The following is a 20768-nucleotide window of genomic DNA, read 5'->3' as shown; positions in this document are numbered from 1 at the left end:
TACTCAAATTGGGGGGCTTTAAGTTCAAGGCCAGGCCAGGCTACTAATCAAACTGTAAGAACTTGTATCAAACAAAGAAGCAAAAAAATGCTGGTTCAACAGGGCCCCTAATGAAGGAGCTAGAGAAAGTACCCAAGGAGCTAAAGGGGTCTGTAACCCTATAGGTGGAACAACAATATGAACTAACCAGTATGCCCCAGAGCTGTGTCTCTAGTTGCATATGTAGCAGAAGATGGCTTAGTTGGCCATCAATGGGAAGAGAGGCCCTTGGACTTTCGAAAAGATTATATGCTCCAGTTCAGGGGAAAGCCAGGGCGGAAGTGGGTGGGTTGGGGAGCAGGGTGGGGGGAGGTATAGGGAACTTTCAGGATATGTAATATCCTGAAATGTATATAAAGAAAATATCTAATTTAAAAAAATGCTGGTTCAGGTTTTTATCCTTCTGTGTTTTGTTTGTGGGTGGGTTAGGGAATGTGTGGGTGGGTGATTATTCCTGCTTTGAGTCTTACTAACTTTGAGTTAGTTTACATGGTTAAAGGTCTCTGATGCACTTTCTATTATCCTGACCATGTAATAAGTCTTAAAAATCATCTTCTAGGATTCAAACATCAATGGTGCTATAGCTTTTTAGAGAAAAAATACACACACACACACACACACACACACACACACACACACACACTGTGTCACATAACATAATGGTAGACTCTCATTGTTTCGTTTGACCCAGAAAACTACAGAACACTCACACATATTTGATCTGAGATAGCCTTTTCAAACATTCCTTACAAATTACTAAACTTCTATGCCCATGGAAGGCTGTGGGAAACAAAGAAATACTTTTAGGAAAGATCCTTCTTCATCTTTCATGCACTAGACTAGTAAACATTTCACATAATTATGGTATCCAGTATGGTACAGAATTTAATATAAGCACATTTTACGTCTAAATAAAGATTAAAAGTATATATTACATCTTTTTCAAAGCAGTAAAATAATAACACAATGCAATCATTAAAAAAATAAATTGTGTATTTCCCCACAAGCAAGTCTATCTTTGGAGTTTATCCTGAGGAAACAGTCAAATTGTTGGGGTCCAGGAGTCACCCCACAAACCCCATGAATACTGATCTCAGTTAAACAGAAATGGTTTCTTGATCACACACCATGACTGATCAACCAGAGCAACAAAGCTCAGGCTCGAGAGCTGAATGCTTCACTCTGGACATTTCTCAGGGCCTAAAGGCTAAAACCAGAAAAACACAAGGAGCTCATGCTCAGGTCCTGGAAAGCTGCCCAGAGTTCGGCCCTGACTCCAGCCATTTTAAACATCACAGTTCATATTGACCTTTAATTTCATAGGTCCTAAGTGAAGCTTATAGTGGTGGAATTTGTTAGGCTTAACAAATCTCATGCAGTACTTAACAGGGTATGTTTTCATCATGACCCTATTCTTAGTCGAGTTATTTTTGTGCATCAGTGACTGACAGGCATATTACAGCACCCATATAAAGTAGCTGGCAGGCGTGGAACAAGATGGCTACAGCTATGCACGCCTCAACACAGATAAGTTTTAAATGTTCAACTGCATGCACATAAGAATATCCATTGAGGGAATGGTTGAAACAACGAAAAGCAGTTAGCAGCAACCCATATCACCCAACTACTGGAATTTAAATAAAATATCTTATCCTTATTTGATGAAATACAGCCATCAAAGACTAGAATATGGCTCAGTGGACAAAGTGCTTGCTGTGCCAACATGAGGATCAGAGTTCAAATCCCCAGACCCCAGGCAAAACCCAGACATAAAAGCTCGCATCCCTAATTCTCCAGAAGCCAGGGAGACAGAGACAGGCAGTTCCCAGAGGCTTGTTAAACAGCCAGTCTTAGCTGACTGGATGAGCTCCAGATGCAGTTTGAGGACCTGTCCCAACAAAATGTAGTGGAAAAACAAACTAGGAAGACACCCTGGTGCAAACCTTTGAACTCCATGTAGTCCTTCATGCATGGATTAGAACACCAACACATGAGTGTACACACACAGAAGTGGGGGAGGGCTAGAAGAAATACTAAATGATAAGAAAATATTATTCATATATTGTGTTTACATGGAATATGGGCATGTGTGTATCACAGCGCCCATGTGGGGGTCTGAGAACAATCTGAGAGAGCTGATTCTCTCCTTCCACCATGTGGGTTCTAAGGTTCAGTCTCAAGATGCCAGGCTTGGCAGCAGACACCTTTACCCACCGAGCCCTCTTGCTGGCCCTCCACCTCAGTTTTTGAGACAAAGCCTCTCTCACTGAACCTGGAGGGGTTGAGGTATGGACTCAGGTTTTTGTGGTTGCTGCAGAAAGCACTTCATCCACCATGCTGGCTTCCCAACCAAAACCACAGTAAGATCTTGGCCGCCAAAATATGAATAGAAATTAAAAGGCCAGCCAGTAAAAGTGCCTTCTCTAAACTGTTCAACATTCAGTAGCTGCTTTATGGGAAAAAAAAAAAAAAAAAAAACCCTTACAGTGGAATCCATTACTTATTTCCTCAGGGCAGGGAATAAGGGAGGGAGGAACTCACCAATAAAATAGTATCTGGTGGTAGGGATGGGGAGAGAAAGAAAGAATATTGGGGAGCTTTTAATCTGTAAAGATCAATTTAGCAAATCAAGTTTTATAAAATCGTAGAGTTACCTCTACTTGTGATACAAATTTATTACTCGTTTTCACAAACTGAAATCATGGAAACTCTTCTGTCGCCGCCCCCAAACTACAAGCTTACATCTGCAATGTTAATAAACACCCACTTAGAATTAACTGCAGGGAATTACTAACAGTCAAAAGACCTGACTATTTCCAACAAGGTATGTAGAGAAACAGAGTAGACGAATTGCCGGAAGTATGTGTATGCCCAATGTTCCAACACTGAGTTTAATAAAAGAAAAATTAGAAAAGGAAATACTACCTCCCTCCAAACTCCCTGTCACTGCTACATACCTTGATTCTTGCTTTTTCTATAAATTCAAGAGGGGCTTTCCCAAACTCAAGTCCAGCTCCAATCCAGGGAATCCAGCCTTGGATGCACGGGGGTCCAAGCAAATTCTTCAACCGAGAGAATAAGAAAAGAACACAGCTTCCCAGAACGGCGATTGCTATTGGTGAGAATAACTCCATAATGCCCATCTTCCAGAATCAACAGACGTTTGAAAACGTCCTTCTCCAGGGGAATCTCCTAGTCCCCCGCCGACTGAGGAAAATGCGCCCAGTTTTGCAAACTCTGAGCCGAGAAACTTTTTAAACAAATTCTCTTGCGTAACTGTGGTTCCTTTGCCCCGCCCCAGTTTTTGTGTGATTTTTGCATTGTGGCTATCTTCCACCTTCCCACGGCTTTCAAATTATGAGAAAAAAAAAAAAAAAAAAAAAAAAAAAAAAAGCTTTGATTTGAACTGGGCTGGGCTGGGCTGGGACGGAGGAGGCGGGAACACATCCTGAGGCGGCGGAGCTCGAGTAAACTAGCTGTTTGCAGCGGGCGCCTAGCTACCAGCCAATCAGAGAAGTCGCTGAGCCCCCAAGAACTACATTTCCCAGAAGCCTCTTGGGTGCGGCTTTGTTTTTCAGCACCTGAGGCCGCCGGACCGGTCCAGCTACCAGGCGGGCGGCGCCTTTGCAGAGCGTAATAAAGGCACATGGTCCTGACCTGACCTCTCTCGGGCTGAAAAGGGGCGGCGCCGGCAGGGTGGCAGGTTCCCAGGCGACCAGCGGTGCCCAGTGGTCCTGACTTGCTGCTGAATGCCTATCGCCGAGGAGGAGAAGCTGCTGCCGCTCACGCAGAGATGGCCCCGGACGAGCAAGTTCCTACTGTCCGGCTGCGCCGCAACCGTGGCCGAGCTAGGTACCGGCCGCCCCCGCCTCGGCCTCCCCAGCGAGTGGCTGCGGCATCGTGCTGGGGGAGGGATGGGCGGGCAGCCTCACTCCTGGCTGGAGTGCATCTTCAGAGGTTGGACCCTCGCAAGGATGTGGTCAGGTGCCCAGTAGGCCAGCTTCGGGAGGAGCGTGGATTGGAGGTGTCCAGGGTCCTTGTCTTCCCATCCCCAGGGATGTTGTCTTATGCCTGAGTGAGTACTCTTGGGCTCTTCATGAGCCCTATACCTCTCTAGGAAACATTTCCCCTTTCGTAAGGATGACCTTTATAGAACCATAATCCATTTGTTCACAGTTTTTTGGTTTGGTTTTGGTTTGTTTTTTTCTTTTTCATCCTCCCTGGGATCGTTTTTTGTGGTTTATAGTCTTATGCTGCCTCGGGAGTCTTTAAGATTTGAGTTGGGGGAAGGGGGACAGTGAGTCCTACCTTGAGGGACTCCAATTGTTAACCATCCCTCTGGAACATTTGCTTAATGCCAGTCAGCCACATCACTTCTCTGAGCCTATACCCGTTAAGGGGAATTCTGAGAAGTAATTTTTATATGTGGTAAATGCAAGGTAGGGGCAGCATTATTCCAGTTGATGCAGTAGTGGGTCCTGGATATACAATTGCAAAAAACCCCAGTGTGGCCTTCTTCCAGGCTCAGTGGGGTGGCGGGTGGGGGGTGGCACATGCAGAGAAAGACATTTATTTACAGCTGCTGCCTGTTGCAGAGAAGCTATTTCTGTGTGTTCCAAGAACATTATAGGAACAAAACAAAACAAGACAGATCCATCTGCCTAAGTGAGTTCAAAGAAACAAACAACAACAACAAATAAATAAATAAGTAAATAAACAGACCACCTAAAGTGGATTACGGCACTATGGCATGAGCAAAGGGTGGGGGTGTTGTTGTGGTTGTTGTTGTTTTTCAGGAAGGGGGCAGGGAGGTTTTGAGTACAACCTGTGGTCTCTGTGAAGCTATTTGAGATTACCCTTACATTTTTTTGTCCATTAAAAAAAGAAAGAAAGAAAAAGGAAAATGTCTCTGGTGCATTAGTTATTTGAAAATGTTATCCAACCGTCTCTAGCGGAGCTTTATTTATTTTTATGCCTAGCATAGCCAGCACACTACCTATTGCTTTGCCCTTTAGACTCTTCCTTTCTTGCCTTTGGCCCATCTATTTGTCTTCTTTCTAATCAAAGCTAACACAATTTTATTTTCCTTAATCATTGATTTTCCTAAATAAAATTCACCAGCTTCTAAAGACATCTAAAACGAGTCAGCCGAGTGATGAGCTGCATTAGTGGTTTGATGGCTCCCTGAAAGCTCAGTGGCTTGTCCAGAAACGGTCCTGTGAAATGTGTTGGGGAGAAACGGGTGAAGAATAGGGACAGAAGGCCAAGGGATCAAAGTTAGTTGGTAAAGGGGAGTTCACACTGATTCAGCACGAATGCCCCAGCCACAAGGTAACCAAAGGAAAAGGAAGGAAGAAAACATGTGTTCTGAGAAGCAGCATTTGTACTTAGAGCTCTTGCCTCTTCATACTTTGCTCAGTTTCATGTGTTGATAAGACACTTTTTAAGGTGTGTGTGTGTGTGTGTGTGTGTGTGTGTGTGTATACCACTGGAAACTTTTTAAGACTCCATATATATGCAAGATAAGAAAACATCTTAGGGACATTATTGGTTAGCAACTTTTCCAGAACCTAATGGAAAGATGTAACACATCCCCCTCCCCGCCCCCTCTCCTGTCTTTGGAAAGGTATTCATGGATCGTGGATCAGGCAGCGGTCACTGAAAATCTTTGTGTACTCTAAGCGATGTTCATGAGCTTGACCCCATATCCTTCTTAAGAGTTCTTCAGGGTATTGTGTGTACGAAGTGTATGATGGACCAAGTAGCTAGAATAGGCTTTCAGATCAAGATAAACTGTCTCTAATTCAACATATAAGCAAATTTTCCAGTTAACTAAAGTTGCGACTTACAAAGAACTCATGAATAGGCCATGTATAAAACTTATCCGTTCAGAAGTTGCCTCAGTTTGAAGAACATTGCTACCCCTGTATACAGAAGATGTTCCAACCTCATTGCATCTTCTCCATCTCAAACATCAGTCCTGTGATTCATTCTCGGGGAAGAAGAACCTATAAAAATCATAGAATTCCACTTTAAATTTGTTCTAAATTTGTATTAGATCTCAAATGATAGTGGCTATGGTCAAGGAGACAGAACGGGGATACTTGAAGCTGTTTCTCATTGGGAAAACTAAATTGGGTTTGAGATTAATTTTTTTTATTAAAAAGAGATCAAGGGTTGCCCTGCTTTTGTGGGATTATTTTGTTTTGCCTTTGTATCTGGGGATGCTTTGGGGCAGGGAATTTTAGATTTGGGAAGGCGTGAGATTGTACTCTCTAAATCAACCTATGAGGTCAGGGTGTGTGGGGATGGGTTTGGAAGTGTGTGTTTTCCGCAGGTTCCCTAGCTGAGGCTGCCATATTCTCCTACTTCAGAGGCTCCAAATCTTGGGGGAATGCTAATCCTCTGATTTTAGAGGTTTTTTTTTGTTGGTTTGTCTGAATGTTTTGGGGTTTCCTCCCCTTCATCTGTTTTCTATTTCATTAGCAACCTTTCCCCTCGATCTCACAAAAACCCGACTCCAGATGCAAGGAGAAGCTGCCCTTGCTAGGTTGGGAGATGGCGCAGTGGACTCTGCCCCTTATAGGGGCATGGTGCGCACGGCCCTGGGAATTGTTCAGGAGGAAGGCTTCCTAAAGCTGTGGCAAGGAGTGACGCCCGCCATTTACAGACACGTAGGTATTTATCTTGATTCTAGCTGGTAAGTTTGTTATGGGTTCTGTATTCTTTGCTTTTCTCTTCAGCTGGATGCAAAATCCAGCAAAGACATTATTCCTCCCCCACCCCCAACTGATACAATAAATCAATAGAAGAAAATCTTTCCAAGTGTTATTAAGGAGTTACTGCCCTAAATTTTGAGACTAGTGTATGGAAGTATTTAACTTCCATGTGGTGCAATGCCCTGGGATTGTCCAGGAGAACCTTGAGACAGGCTGGCAAGTGGTCTAGCGGGAAATGGCGAGCAGCAGATAACATGGAAAGTGACAGAAGAGGACAACTGGTCTCAACTTTGGACCTCGGCACATGCACATGTAGCTATGTGCTTGCATAACCACACACTAATATGACTCTGCACACATGCAAGCATATCTACACGCCATCCTCACTGTACGCACACATATCCATGAAGAGAGAAAGATAATTCACTGAGTGTCATCACTTAATACATCCTGATATAGAGGGAGTTATAACTGCTTCTACTAAGCTGTATGTTTGCAAAGTTTTCCCTGTGAGTTCTTTAATGGTATAAGACAGACGGACATGAATGATTTACATCCTTTCCCCTTATTTAGAAACCTTAAACACAGTGAAAATTAAGGAGAACTGCTTCTGTGGGTGATTAGTGGTCACTGTCACAGAGGGAAACCTTTCTATCCGTGCTTCCAAAGAATCGCTCACAGGAATGGGTGCTGTGGCTATGTCAGCTTTATAGAGAGGAGACCATGAAGTTGGTTCCAGAGGGACACTGAGATAAGTGTGGCTCTCTGCCCCTCCACCTCCAAGCTGTTTCCTTGGCCCAGAGAGCATCAGTTCTAATGATGTACAGGCTTGCTATTATTAACATTCCACTCTGTGAGTAAGTTAGCACATGAGTTTTAAGAGTCGGAATTATGTACACAAACTTACACTATTTTTGCAGGGTTTTTTGTTTGTTTGTTTGTTTGTTTTTGTTTTTTTTGAGATACCAAGTCAAACTGCCTGAAATATCAAGCAAATCTCTTGCATGGGCACCATGGATTGACGTTAACGATGCCGTTTTGTAACTTTTAAAGCGTTTCTCTTTTGGACCCCATTCTTGTGCTGTGCTTTGACTTGTCATTTGTATTAGCCAGTTTGTTATTCTTCAGCTAAGATCTTTCTCATGTGCTTTAAACCTGAAAGAGAAGAACTGTTCATGGATTCTCCAGGGCAATCACATATGCTTATTCAAAGAGATATCCTCTGTACACCAAGCTCCAGAGTTTCCTGTTTGAGTTAAAAATCAACACACAGAGCTATTTTGTGAGGTTGTTTTTAAGACAAACATTTAATCGAGGCTTATTTATAGTTTCGGAGGTTTAGTCCATTATTGGCATAGCAGGAAGCATGGCAGCATGCAGGCAGACATAGAGAAGGTGCTGGGAGTTCTACATCTTGATCTGCAGGCAGCAGAAAGAGACTGCCATACTAGGTCCACCTTGGGCATAGGAGACCTCAAAGCCCACCTCCAGAGTGACACAAGTCCTCCAACAAGGCCACATCTTCTAATAGTGCCACTCCCTATAGGCCAAAGCATTCAAACCCATGAGTCTGTGGGGGGCCATTCCTATTCAAACCACCACAATGGCGGTTCTCATGAAGGTCAGAAGGGAAACAAGAAGACAATTGTAGATCTCTTCTCCCCTAGCCTCACTTCAAGCTCCATTGAGTAACTAAGAGACCATTAAAGCCTCAAGTTTTATGTAAGTTAATAATTGGATTCAAACAAAACCCTGTCTCGAAAAACCAAAAAAAAAAAAAATTTGGATTCAAGCTTAGTGAATTAATATATGTCATAAATAAATAAATAAATAAATAAGCACTCAGAACCTGCGTGGAGAAGCTCTGAAGGGAAGATAAAAATCTAATTGCTAGCCGGGAAGTGGTGGTACACGCTTTTAATCCCAGCACTCGGGAGGCAGAGGCAGGCAGATTTCTAAGTTCGAGACCAGCCTGGTCTACAGAGTGAGTTCCAGGACAGCCAGGGCTACACAGAGAAACCCTGTCTCGAATCCCCCACCCCCCAAAAAAAGAAAAAAAAATCTAATTGCTAAAGAATTTTGATAGCTGCTGTGTCCAAACATGCATTGTGGGACCAGGATACTGAGAGAAAGGTCAAAGAGCAACTTTCTGAAAAATATATTGAGTCCTAAAAGAGGAAGAGGTTCTAATCAAAGCAGAGAAGGGGGCTCTGTTCTAAAGTGGTAAGACATGGAATAAGGATTCCTCCTTTGGAAGATAGATGAGGTCAGGTCAGAAAGTTACTTCCTTTGACAGGGGATTGAGTTTCTGTTTCCATGGTCTGTTTCACACAGTGTACTCTGGAGGTCGGATGGTCACCTATGAACATCTACGGGAAGTCGTGTTTGGCAAAAGTGAAGATAAGCATTATCCCCTCTGGTAAGTTTAATTTTGAAAACAAAATGCTGTGACCCCAAAGGCTTTAAGGTTTATTGATTATAATATATCATATTATATTATATCATATGTAAAATTATTCATTTCTACTAAAATTGCTTCTAGTAACAGACTTAATAAAATAATAGAAATTCAAATAAGGGAGAGTTCTTTTCATATTGTATGCAAACACCATAGAACTATATATGTGCATCGTTCACATATGTTAATTATTTAGTAGTTTTATCTTAACAAATTCAAAGGGTGGGGGGAGGGTACATGGCTATAACTTCAGCCCTTGAGAAGTGGAGGCAGGAAGATAAGAGAGTTTGAGGCCAGCCTCTGTTACATGCAACCTGTGCCAAAAGCAAATATGAATAATGAAAATAATTCTATTCGAGTATCTTCGGTTGAGGCTTCCTTCTTCAAATGCCAACGTCTTATTTAGCTTTCTATTATGGTGTTAAGATATCATGACTAGAAGTGACTCCTGGAGGGAAGGGTTTTCTCACTACAGTTCTAGTCCATCACAGAGAAGGACTCAAAGTAGGAGCCTGGAGGTAGGAACTGAAGCAGAGGCTACGGCATAAGGCTGCTTACTCTTGCTCAACATGACCACTTGCACTACCCACTGTGGGATGGGCCCTCTCAGAACATCAGATATTCATCAGGAAAATGCCCCTCAGGCTTGCCTATGGGCCAATCTGATGGGAGGCATGCTTTCAGTGGAGGATCCCACTTCTCGATGACTCTAGCACTGTCAAGTTGATATAAGACTAGCCAATGCATGGTTTCTATTATAGCTGGTCTAGATAGATAAATAGATAGATAGATAGATAGATAGATAGATAGATAGATAGATAGATAGATAGATAGATAGATGATAGATAGATAATGAATATATAAAGTAGCGCATTATCGTATACTTTTGGAATTATAATCAAAAGACACCAGTCTTAGTTACACAAATGCTTTGGTTAGTTCAACGCAGTGCACATCTGATAAAACACTTTAAACTCTTACATCTTAACACATTACCCATGCGCCTCTTATTTGGTTACCATTCATCACAAAATATTTCGTTTTCTGAATGAAAATATATTCTCTCAGAAAATGTCACCCAAGAATAAACAAACCAGCACCTCTCTCTAGGGTCTCTAGAGTCGAGCTAACTGTGGTTAATTCATGTTTTGTTTCTGCTTTTCTTTTCTTTTTTTTTTTTTTTTCAGGTTCTGGCTTTTATCTTATTAGAAACTTTTGTGTGGTCCAGTTTTTAAAGCCCGTGTCTAGGAAGTAAACCATGGCTCCCGATTTTTAATCAGTCCTAATTAATAAAGCCCTAACAGTGAAGCCTGCCACCTTCTACACTGGACAGCTTGCTGTTTTCAGTCAATGGGTTATTACTTGAAATTTCTGTAAGAAAAAAAAATAGCTGGAAGTGGATTTCACAGTTCTGTAAAGGATAGCAGACTTCCTACAGGAACTTGTTTTTTGTTGTTTGGACGCTTTTTGTAACAGAAAGAAGACACCGTAAAGAAGATGCAGTGTGTCAGCTCTGCCCAAGCATGCTTAGCAACTGGTTTTATGTTCGAAGCATCGCTCGCATTCCCCAAAGTTCAGGTTGTCACTTAGGGGGTTTTTTTGTTTGTTTTTGTATCTTTCTATTGTGGTTTTTTTTTTTTCCATTTTTATATTCTTTTTCTTTCTTTTGTTTTTAGGTTGTAAATGTAGAAGTTTGGAAAAGAGCGTTAACAAGTTGTGAGATTTGAACCCATACGCTAATGTCCTCCATTCCCGAGATGTAAGAATAATGAATGCATTTGATGTACTGTAGGCCAAACCGAGTTGTCCTGGTTGCTCAGGTGTCTCTGATCACCCATGACTCACTTCCTAAACTTCCTGGACATTGCACTCTTTGGCTGCATCCTTTGGCCCTCTTTTGTCTTTCCTTCTTACATGGGCAGTGAAGTTAGTATCTAAGGGCCTAGGCAAGGACCGAACCATAGCCCACAGGTGTTTCCCAAGGAAGGGCGCCATGCTGGGAGAAGAGCTGTTTTATCCTTGAATAATGAGGAGTTGGGCTCTCTTATGTCTGTATGCCTGTTGTGTTCTCCCATCCCTGTAGTCTTGATTGCCCCTACAAGCTGAGATCAAAATCAACATGTATAGAGCTGACGCTCGACTTCTGGTTGTCTCTGTGACTCTCTTAGCACTAGCATGTGGTTGATGCCAATGACTTATATATTTCCACCACGGCACTGCTTATTAAGACCACAGTAGCAAGCCAAAGACGTGGCGGCAGCTGCCAAGCCACATGACTTGAATTAGTCTTAGGGACTTAAATGCTAGAAAGAGAGAACTGATTCTCAGAAGTTATCTAGTTGTCTTCTGATTCTCATTTTCTCTCTTCCCCTCCCTCTCTTTCCCTCCCTCCTCCCCTCTGTCCCTGTGTGTCTGTCTGTCTGACCGTGTGTATGTATGTGTCTCTCTGTGTGTCTATTTCTTTCCCTCTCCCTCTCTCTCACACAAACACACGCAAAATATTTTTTGAAAGAACCACAGTAGCTTTATACCCTCAGAATGGCTATGGCAGCCTGTTGGTCTAGCCCTGTGCGTTTTTCTTCCTTTTGAAAAGCTCTGAGCTTTGAAGTCGGAGATGGGCTTGAGTCCCTTTCTGCCCCGTAAGTGAGTGCAATGGACAAACTGCCTCTCGTTTTCCACTTTCAGGTCTCTCTACTGCAGAAGCAATGCCCTCCTTTAGGCTTGTTTCTGTAGGACCGGATGAGATGATGTACAAGTGTCTGCTGATTTATAACAGAACTGTAGAGAGTGGACCATAGGTGCTGGAGAGCTATTCAGCAGTTAGGAGCACTTCCTGTTCTCCTAGAGGACCAGAGTGCAGTTCTCAGCACCCCTGTTGCACAGTTCATACCCACCTGTAACTCCAGCTCCAAGGGATCTATCTAGTGCCTTCTTCTAGCCGCTCATACGCTACACGTGCACTCTGCGAGCACATGTGTGAGTGCACGTGTGCACACACATACAGATAAAGAAAAATATGTTTAAAGTATTTCATCACAAATATGCATCTGATACCATTAAAGCAACTTTAAAAACACAAATAGCAGCCTGGAAAAAAATAAGGAAAAGATGTTGTCTAGAGACACAGTTCCCAACAGAAATATAAATATTCATTACACACATGAAGAAGGAGCAGCGGCACTGGCAAACGGGAGCGTAATTCAAACTCCCTTTGAACTGACGTGAAATGTCACGTGATAGAACGTTTATAACACAGACTTGCCTGAAATGTGGTCTGGAGACGTAGCTCCATACTTGTTATGATCTTGCTCACCGGTGGCTGAGGGTAGAGAAGCTTCAGCCTACAAAATGGAGAGAGAATGCTGTCAAGCCTGTCATCTGGAAAATCAGTGTAGTCTCGGGGTTAAAATTATGCTTTTCCAGCCTCTGCTTCCTTGGCTGATCGTATCTCGGCTGTTTCGTTTGTTACCCTGCAGGGAGATTCTGGCTGCAGAGAAATAGTCTGTGCAGACATCCGCACTTTCAAAGCCATTTTCCTTTCCTTTGGATTCAGATGGGAGGGTGTCAGATTTTCTCTTTAGGTCCTAGAGATCCCTGGACCTGCCCACCAGTAAACAGTCAAACTGCCTTTCTCTCCTTTATGTTGGTCCTTTATCTTTAATCTTCACCCAAGGCCTGTAAAGTGTGGTGTGGTTCCCTTGCACAGTCTGTGAAAACAAGTGGCACTTGGTAAAAAGAAAGGAAACAAAACTATCTCCTTTTGCAACTAGGAAATCGGTCATTGGAGGGATGATGGCTGGTGTCATCGGACAGTTTTTAGCCAACCCCACTGACCTTGTGAAGGTCCAGATGCAAATGGAAGGGAAACGCAGACTGGAAGGGAAACCCTTGAGGTGAGTCGCTCAGGAAACGGATGCTTTTCCCCCGTTTTCAGCCACCTGTTTCTTGGACATTTATCTGATACACTCACATGTTTGCAATCTAGTCTTCACTAAAGGAAATAACACTAATCCTTTTCCTTTGAAGTTACATTTGCGAAGAGGTGAGAGCACCCAAATTGTCCTTGTGCACAATGATGTGTTGGACATCTGACACATCTGTGTCAGACAAACTATATGTGTTGATAATTCTTTGGTCCTCCTCCTAATAAAAGACAGTTAGGCTAGTCCCCTATTCCACGGTGAGGTAAAGAATTTAGGAAGCAGGGCATTGCCATTCTGGCCTGTAATCTCAGCACATGGAGGCTGGGCAGAGTTGCAGAGGGTATGCGGCCAACCTGGAGTACAAAGTGAACTCAAGGCTCGCCTGGTCTATAAGTGATACTGTGTTTCAAAAGAACAGAGGGAGACAGAGAGACAGAGAGAGACAGAGAGACAGGGAGAGAGGGGGGGGGAGAGGAGGAGGAGGAGGAGGAGGAGGAGGGGGAGCACTGTGTCTAGCTGAGCTGGACTTGAATGAGGAGGGCTAGGACCTTCCTTGTCTGGTCACCATTGAAAACTCCTCTCCTGCCCTCTCTAGCCTGCCCTGCTGTAGTCTGCAGACTTTAAAAAGTGTGTAGGGTGCACATCAGGCCAAGAGACAGCACTCTGACTTAGCAAGTGGGTTACAACATCCCAGGACCCACCCCGATGCTTTTCTAATACCCAGAAACCAGTAAAAGAGATTTGTTTGTCTAGAGAGAGAGATTAAAAAAAAAAACAGCCAGCAACAGAGACTTGTTTTCAGCTGGGCTCTAATTGGCTTTGGTTTTATGTTGGCTTCGTGACTTTCTTTTGTTCCTAATCTTGGTAAGTTTTGGTTGATGCCATTGTAAAAGAAAATGAGGAAGAGGGAAGGAAGAGAGGAAGGGAAGGAGAGAGAGAGGGGGGGGAGGGAGAGAGGGAGAGAGAGGGGGAGGAAGAAAGAGAGGGAGGGAGAGAGGGAGGGAGGGAGAGAGGGAGGGAGGGAGAGAGAGTGTGGATCCGGGGACCATAAGCACCACCACCTACACAGACCAAGCACAGAGCAATTGTGCATGTCAAAATAGTTGTACATTGTCCTTTGGTGAGATTCTGAGACGGCAATGCCTATCAGCTAACAAGTGAAAAGCAGGGAATTCCAATCCAGATCCTTTGAGGCCTCATAAGCCTCAAATTCAGTTTTGGTTTTCACCTGCATACAGAAGTTAAGAGTGAAATCAAGATAGGATGGTAATTTTCACAAAGATTATATTATTTAATTTTAAGAATTCTCAGATTGTCTTTTCTATGTTCTAACCTAAAACATCATCTTGCTTATGAGATAGAGATTCTTAATTTTCTGTTTATTATTATGTGATGTATATGGGTGTTTTGCCTTCATGTGAATCTGTGCACCACATATGGAGGGAGACAGAAAAGGGCATTGGATTCCTGACACTGGAGTTAGAGACTGTTGTGAGCTGCCAAGTGGGTGCTAGAAATTGAACCCAGGACCTCTGGAAGAGCAGCCAGTGCTCTTAAGCACTGAGCCATCTCTCCAATCCAAAGTGTTAGAAGAGTATGTGAGAGTCAGTGTTTGCTGGGTTTGAGTTTCTTTGTTTTGTTTTGTGATGCTAAGGACCAAGCCTGGGGTCTTGGGCATGTTAGGGAAGTGATCCACCTGAGCTACACTCCTGGCCCTAAGTCAGCGACTTTTTAGTATTGTTTGAATATATGTGTATATATTATAAATGTATATGGTCTGTATCACCAGTAAAATGAAGGCTAACAACTATTGCTTCTTACTATAATTAATGTGAGAGTTAGTGATATAAAAATATCAAACGTGTCTGGGTTTAGTGGCTGATTATGGGATGGATCCCCATGTCGGGTAGTCTCTGGATGGTCCATTCTTTCGTCTTAGCTCCAAACTTTGTCTCTGTAACTTCTTCCATGGGTGTTTTATTCCCTATTCTAAGGAGGAATGAAGTATCCACACTTTGGTCTTTGTTCTTCTTGATTTTCATGTGTTTTGCAAATATGCCAGCAAGATTTTGCTGAAAGGACCCTGATATAGCTATCTCGAGTGAGGCTATGCCAGTGCCTGGCAAATACAGAAGTGGATGCTCACAGTCATCTATAGGATGGAACACAGGGCCCCCAGTGGAGGAGCTAGAGAGAGTACCCTAGTCGGCCATCATTGGGAAGAGAGGCCCCTTGAAAACTTTATATGCCCAGGTACAGGGGAACGCCAGGGCCAAGAAGTGGGAGTGAGTGGGTAGGGGAGCAGGGAGGGGGGGTATAGGGAACTTTCGGGATAGCATTTGAAATGTAAATAAAGAAAATATCTAATAAAACAAACAAACAAACAAAAACCCAAAAGTGGTAGTTTGATCATTTTACCAGACTAAGAAGAAAAAATCATGACAGAATTTATGGCACTGCCCATTAAATAAATGTTTAGATCATGTCAGGCATAGCAGTACACACCTGTAATTCTAGTAGTCCAGAGGTTGAGGCAAGAGATTTACAAGTTTGAGGCCAGCCTGTGCTAACTAACAAGACTGAAGACTAGAAAAGCAAAGGAGAAAGAATGAAGACGGGAAGGAAAACGACTAGAGAGATGCTTCAGCAGCTAGGAGCATTGGCTGCTCCTGTAGAAGGTCCACACTCAAGGTCCATTCCCATGTGATGGCTCACAGCCACCTGTCGCTCCAGTTCCAGCAGAGTCCAGTGCTCACTTCTGGCTCCATAGGCCCCAGGCGTGTGCTGCTCTTACATACATGCAGACAGACTGCTCATACACATAAAATAAAGAGACCACGTTTTAAGGAGAAATGTTTGAACCATTTCAACAACAAATTATTCAGTTATCTGGAAATGAGATTTTTTTTTATAATCTCTTAATTTCTAATGATTCTGAATAAATAGTATTTCATTCCAAATTGTATCAGATGACTTTTGTTAGCCTGTACAGATCTGTCCCTGAGACCTGGGATCTGAGAACCTTAAAGAATGGGACAGACTATAGTCTAAAGCTGTAGACAGCCTTACTTCAGTGTCAGTATACTTCTACATACGAATGTAACAAAGAAAGCAGTGATCCAAAGACGGTCTTCTGAGTTCAGAAAGCATGAGGATAAATGCCAGGAAGCTCGTACTACAGATCAACAGAGCAGCCCTGCCCCAGAACTTTCTCAGGACGGATCAGTTTAAGCACAATGGCCTGGCACTTGCCATAGATTGTATCTGGGAAAGCATGATGGCAGAACAGAAAGCCATGCCCAGATTCAGCGTACATGAAGGACAGCATTCAGCAGATCCTTCCACCAGACAGGCTTCTAGAGCTGTGTTCCAAAACCCAACAAGAATAAGTGTGTCTTGTGAGTTCAATGCAAAGATTTGTCGCCACAGGCACAAAATCCCGTCCAAGAACAACCCAGGGAACACGACTTGCCTGAGCAGGGCCTCCCTCACTGCTCACTCCCCAAGACACTGTATTCCATGCGTCCGGCATTCCTGTGGCCGTGTTTCGAATGTATCTGTAGTGAGAATTTTGGTTTCTTCAAAAACACAGAAATGCTATATGAATATATTTTTTTATATTAATCCCAGGTGTGGGATATGGGGCTGCTTTGAACTGTCCTCCAGAGCTGACTGTGATTTGCCTCATGCTCTAGCAGGGTCATGATTTTGCCAGCTTCAGATAGTTTTTTGTTTTGCCTGCCTGTAACATTTGGAATTCTGGGGACTTTACAGAGGATATACACCGGGCTAGAGCTGGGGTAGAAGGGATGGGTTGACCGGTTGATGGTTGGATGAAGTACGTTTGTTGCAGTTTGTCAAGTAGTCCTGCATAAAGAGAGAAGAAATTAGATATCCTGACAACAAAGATCAAACTTGCCCCAAGGAACTCAACGCCCATCAGCAGCAGGAAGTAGTCTAATGATTTCATCGCTCCCTTCCCCCTCTATCCTTTTTTTTTTCTTCTCCTTCCCAGTGTTAGGGCATTGAAAAGGAAGAATAAGTAAAGAATAAAAGAAAAATGAACCACAAAGTAGCCAAAGGTCCCATTACAAGTATCACCTGAAGGTGAAATTTGCACATCTGCCTTCCAGACACAAGAATACATAGAATAACATGTCTTTGCGATTTTTCTTAGATTCCGTGGAGTACATCATGCATTTGCAAAAATCTTAGCTGAAGGAGGAATCCGCGGGCTTTGGGCAGGCTGGATACCCAATATTCAGAGAGCAGCGCTTGTGAACATGGGAGGTAACACCGCTTCTTGAGTGTCTAAGCCATAATCTCTGAGTTATGAGCACTGGCATCAGGGTCTATGGAAGGCATTGTTTTATTTTTCAGTAACACAAACCAGCGATGGTAACTGGCACATCTTCACCTCAGTCAGTGACGTATGAAAAGGACCAAAGACAGAAAAACTGTTCCCATAAAGAGAAAAGAAAGAGTCATTCCTGAGGCCTCCTACCCCAGTCCAGATGACAGTCACTCTGCCCACACACCCAGCTCTCTCCCCGCCCGAGGCTCTGCCCTGTTCTGTTGAGAATGTTCCTGATCAGCACTGGCTGTGGCCTGGAAATGGGAGCATCCCTCCCACAGTGCATCTCTGTCATTCACTTCTCAGTTTTAACTGCTAATTCCTTTTTTAAATGCAATAACCATAAAGTTTCAATCGGTCAGCTATACATCAAAGAACCTAGAAAAGACTAAAACACCCCCCCCCCTTTTTTTTTTTTGGAAGGTTGAGCTGGAAGAAACATGAGTTCAAGGCCAGCCTGAGTCAGTTATACCTATGTCAAAATTAACTCGTGTCAGACAAATGTTCTTATTTAGGAAATGCTATTAATACAGTAATATATTACTAGTGAAGCTTGTTATGCTAACTATTATATAGGAGGGAAAACATTTTAAAATTATGTGTTGACAGATACCTTTACTGAGAAGTTACATATAGCAGTCCCTAAGAAGAGACACTATTTTATGTGTATATGTCTAATTTTATAACTTTGAACTCTAAAATGTATAAACATTTCATAACATCAAGAGGCCACTCCACTACTAGACAGATAGGCCTTGTGGTTGGCAGAGTCTATGTTTTGGACATACAGTGGGTACGCCTCCTTCATGGTTACTGTTCTGCCAGCCATGTGTATTTATTTACCAAAATGAACGTGAAATCTTCATGAGAATTAGCATGTAGGAAAGGTTTACAAGCAACAGTAAAGAAGCAGCTTGCTTGCCCTTTTTGATAACAATACAGAATTTGGGGTGAAGAAGTGAAAGATGTGTCCCTGGCTTCCTGGGTTTGCACCTCTGAGAATGGTCATTTCATGTACATACCCACAGCGTCCTTGAAATGTAGATGGCAAAACTACCAACTCCTCCCATCTTCAGGCATCATCTTAAGCCCACCCCCTACACCCACTCACAAATACCTGCTACTTCGGTATCCCCCAGTGACCTTCCAACAGGCCACATCATCAGACTCCCAGCTTGACCTCTGCTACAGCTGTCTGACGGGTTTCTTCCCCCATCCTCAGAACTGTACAGCCGCATAGCATAGCTAGCCAGAGATTTATCTAAATCACTGAGCCAACGTGCTGTGCATGTCCTTACCACTTTCTGTTGGCCTCTCATTAGGTAACAAAGTGGAAATTTTGCAATATGATGTAGGATGCTTTAGAACTTGCCACGTGCAGTTCATCTCATCTGCCAGAAGGAGCACCAGGGAAAGTCAAGAGCTGAGAGGCCACGTCCCCAAGAGGCCACGCCCCAAGAGGCCGCGCCCCAAGAGGCCGCGCCCCCACACTTACAAAGCTGCTCCTCACCTCTCTGCTTGCTGTCTCATCCTGTCTTATGATTAGTTTTCATCTACACGTCCCTTTAATACAAAGCTAAACCGTTGTCTCGGCCCATGTATTGTTCCTAAACCTCTCTCAGGCCCTCCCCATAGTTGGAGCTGGCCTTGTTAGATGTCCTTTACTGCCCGGAGTTCTCTGCAGTCATTACTGTCCTTGGCCTCTAGTACATGTCTGTATCCTTGCCTACATGGGAGCCCCTGAAGGCAATGGCTGCAGTTTGTCTGACTCGTCTTTTCTCCACTGTCTTTTATGCTGACTCATCATATGCTCAGGGCTTAGTCAGTGAAGGAATCCTTTCTAAGATGGAAGATAGGATGCTTGGGAATGAATACTTAACATTTTTGAGAGTTCCAGGTCACTTAAATGTGGAAGGTAATAGATATGTTTTCTTTGTCACTCCACTTACGTCTGCTGTGTCTCATTGGTAACTAATTCCCCACCCCCACCCACCACCCCCAGGAAACCCTCGTGAGTGTAGCATCTCAATGTGTTCCTTCAAGGTTTTTCTCAGAGCCTCAACTCACCCAAGTCCCAGTTGCTTTCTCGGGGCCTTCCTTTGGCTGTCTCTAGAGTATCAATCACTTCGAATGTGGTCTAAACCAAACTTCATTAGCAAGCCACTTAAATCTCCACTCTCCGTTGTCTCAAAATACCCAACAGTCCGTTTTGTTACATGGGTATGGATTTTGTCCTTCCATGTTCCTTGTGTCAATTAGCCACTGAGTGCGGTAGTTCTGTCTTCTCATGGTCACAGCTTGGTACCTATATGACTTGTTGCATCCTCCGTAGCCACTAGACCCCTCCTCTGTGGTCCCTTCCTAGGCACTGCATAGCCATTTTGTCCCACTGTCCCTGAACTGGCTTTACAAAGGTGACCACCCTTTGTAAAAACAAAACAAGACATAAAAAACTGTCTATTTCCATCTTTATCTCAAAAATAACAGCTCTTCCCTTTAAACTGTTTACCCTGTCTTTACCTTTCCTTCTCTGAATTCAATCTGTTGGCTGTTTCCCGCTATTTCTGCTTTCAGAATTTATCCAGAGGCCAAGCAGGGCTCCACAATACCCTGCATCATCAAGCCAGCATCATCTCTTATTGGGATTAGCATGATGGTCTCATATCTTGTCACCTGGTCTTCCTGCAGTCTGACCTCTGACCCTCTCCTGAGTCACCTGGGCCAGCGCAGGCTTGCCATTCTCCTGTCTCCCTTGTGTGCTCAGCTACACCAGACTCAGCCTTTTGCAGAGTCACTCACCACCCAAGCTGGCTCCTGCCTCACAGCCAATGCTTTCCTTTCATCAAGAGCACTTTCTCTCTGCTCTCCAAATGCTTATTTCTTCATGCTTCCTTTGTGTCATTTTAGCAAGAGACCTTTCTGTTTCACCCAAACTTTAAAGTCCATCCCCTCGTCTCTTCTTCTGCATCCCTTCCCTTTTGCTGTTGGTCTGCAGAATACTTACTGAAACCCCACTGACATCCTGCAGTCTGCTTGTTTGTTTGGCTTGTTGCATCTGCCACCAGGGGGCAGAATACAATTCTGGACTCCTCCCCCAAATTCTACAAAAGCATCAGTCATGTCTCATCTCTACCCTCTGACATGCCTGTCCATTCTCACCGTTCACTTGCCTATACTTCAGCGTGGATTATCTTCATAAAACCTCAGCACTGTGTATACCTCTCCTTTTTAAAAACCTTTCAGTAGCTTCTTATTGGCCTTAGAAAAATATATAA

General features: G+C 43.4%; 2 protein-coding genes across 26 annotated transcripts in view; one reads left to right on the top strand and one right to left on the bottom strand.

Moving 5' to 3' along the window:
- Cyp39a1 (cytochrome P450, family 39, subfamily a, polypeptide 1) overlaps positions 1–3419 on the bottom strand; it is an 84060-nt gene extending 80641 nt beyond the window's left edge. For all 3 annotated transcript variants that reach the window (NM_018887.4, NM_001285948.1, NM_001285947.1), the window contains exon 1: positions 2997–3419. In NM_018887.4, the coding sequence (NP_061375.1) occupies positions 2997–3182 (186 nt within the window). In that variant the 5' untranslated portion in view covers positions 3183–3419. The remainder of the gene's footprint in view (positions 1–2996) is intronic.
- Positions 3420–3576: 157 nt separating this feature from the next.
- Positions 3577–20768, top strand: part of Slc25a27 (solute carrier family 25, member 27) — a 29476-nt gene continuing 12284 nt past the window's right edge. For 2 of the 23 annotated variants that reach the window (XR_001782122.2, NM_001357123.1), the window contains exons 1-6: positions 3577–3891; positions 4619–4704; positions 6526–6717; positions 9093–9177; positions 12987–13109; positions 17317–17429. Coding sequence is in view for 21 of the 23 variants with exons in the window: in NM_001357123.1 (NP_001344052.1) it covers positions 3833–3891; positions 4619–4704; positions 6526–6717; positions 9093–9177; positions 12987–13109; positions 17317–17429 (658 nt within the window). In the remaining 2 variants the exon portion in view is untranslated. Of the gene's footprint in view, positions 4115–4618; positions 4705–5665; positions 6718–9092; positions 9178–10403; positions 10795–10892; positions 10976–12986; positions 13110–17316; positions 17430–20768 lie in introns of all 23 variants that reach the window. The other 21 variants (XM_017317679.2, XM_017317678.2, NM_001357122.1 and 18 more) reach the window with 18 other exon arrangements.

Source organism: Mus musculus, chromosome 17 (assembly GCF_000001635.26).
Source record: "Mus musculus strain C57BL/6J chromosome 17, GRCm38.p6 C57BL/6J".
Classification (NCBI taxonomy): domain Eukaryota; kingdom Metazoa; phylum Chordata; class Mammalia; order Rodentia; family Muridae; genus Mus; species Mus musculus.
This window is presented reverse-complemented; position numbering and strand designations above follow the sequence as displayed.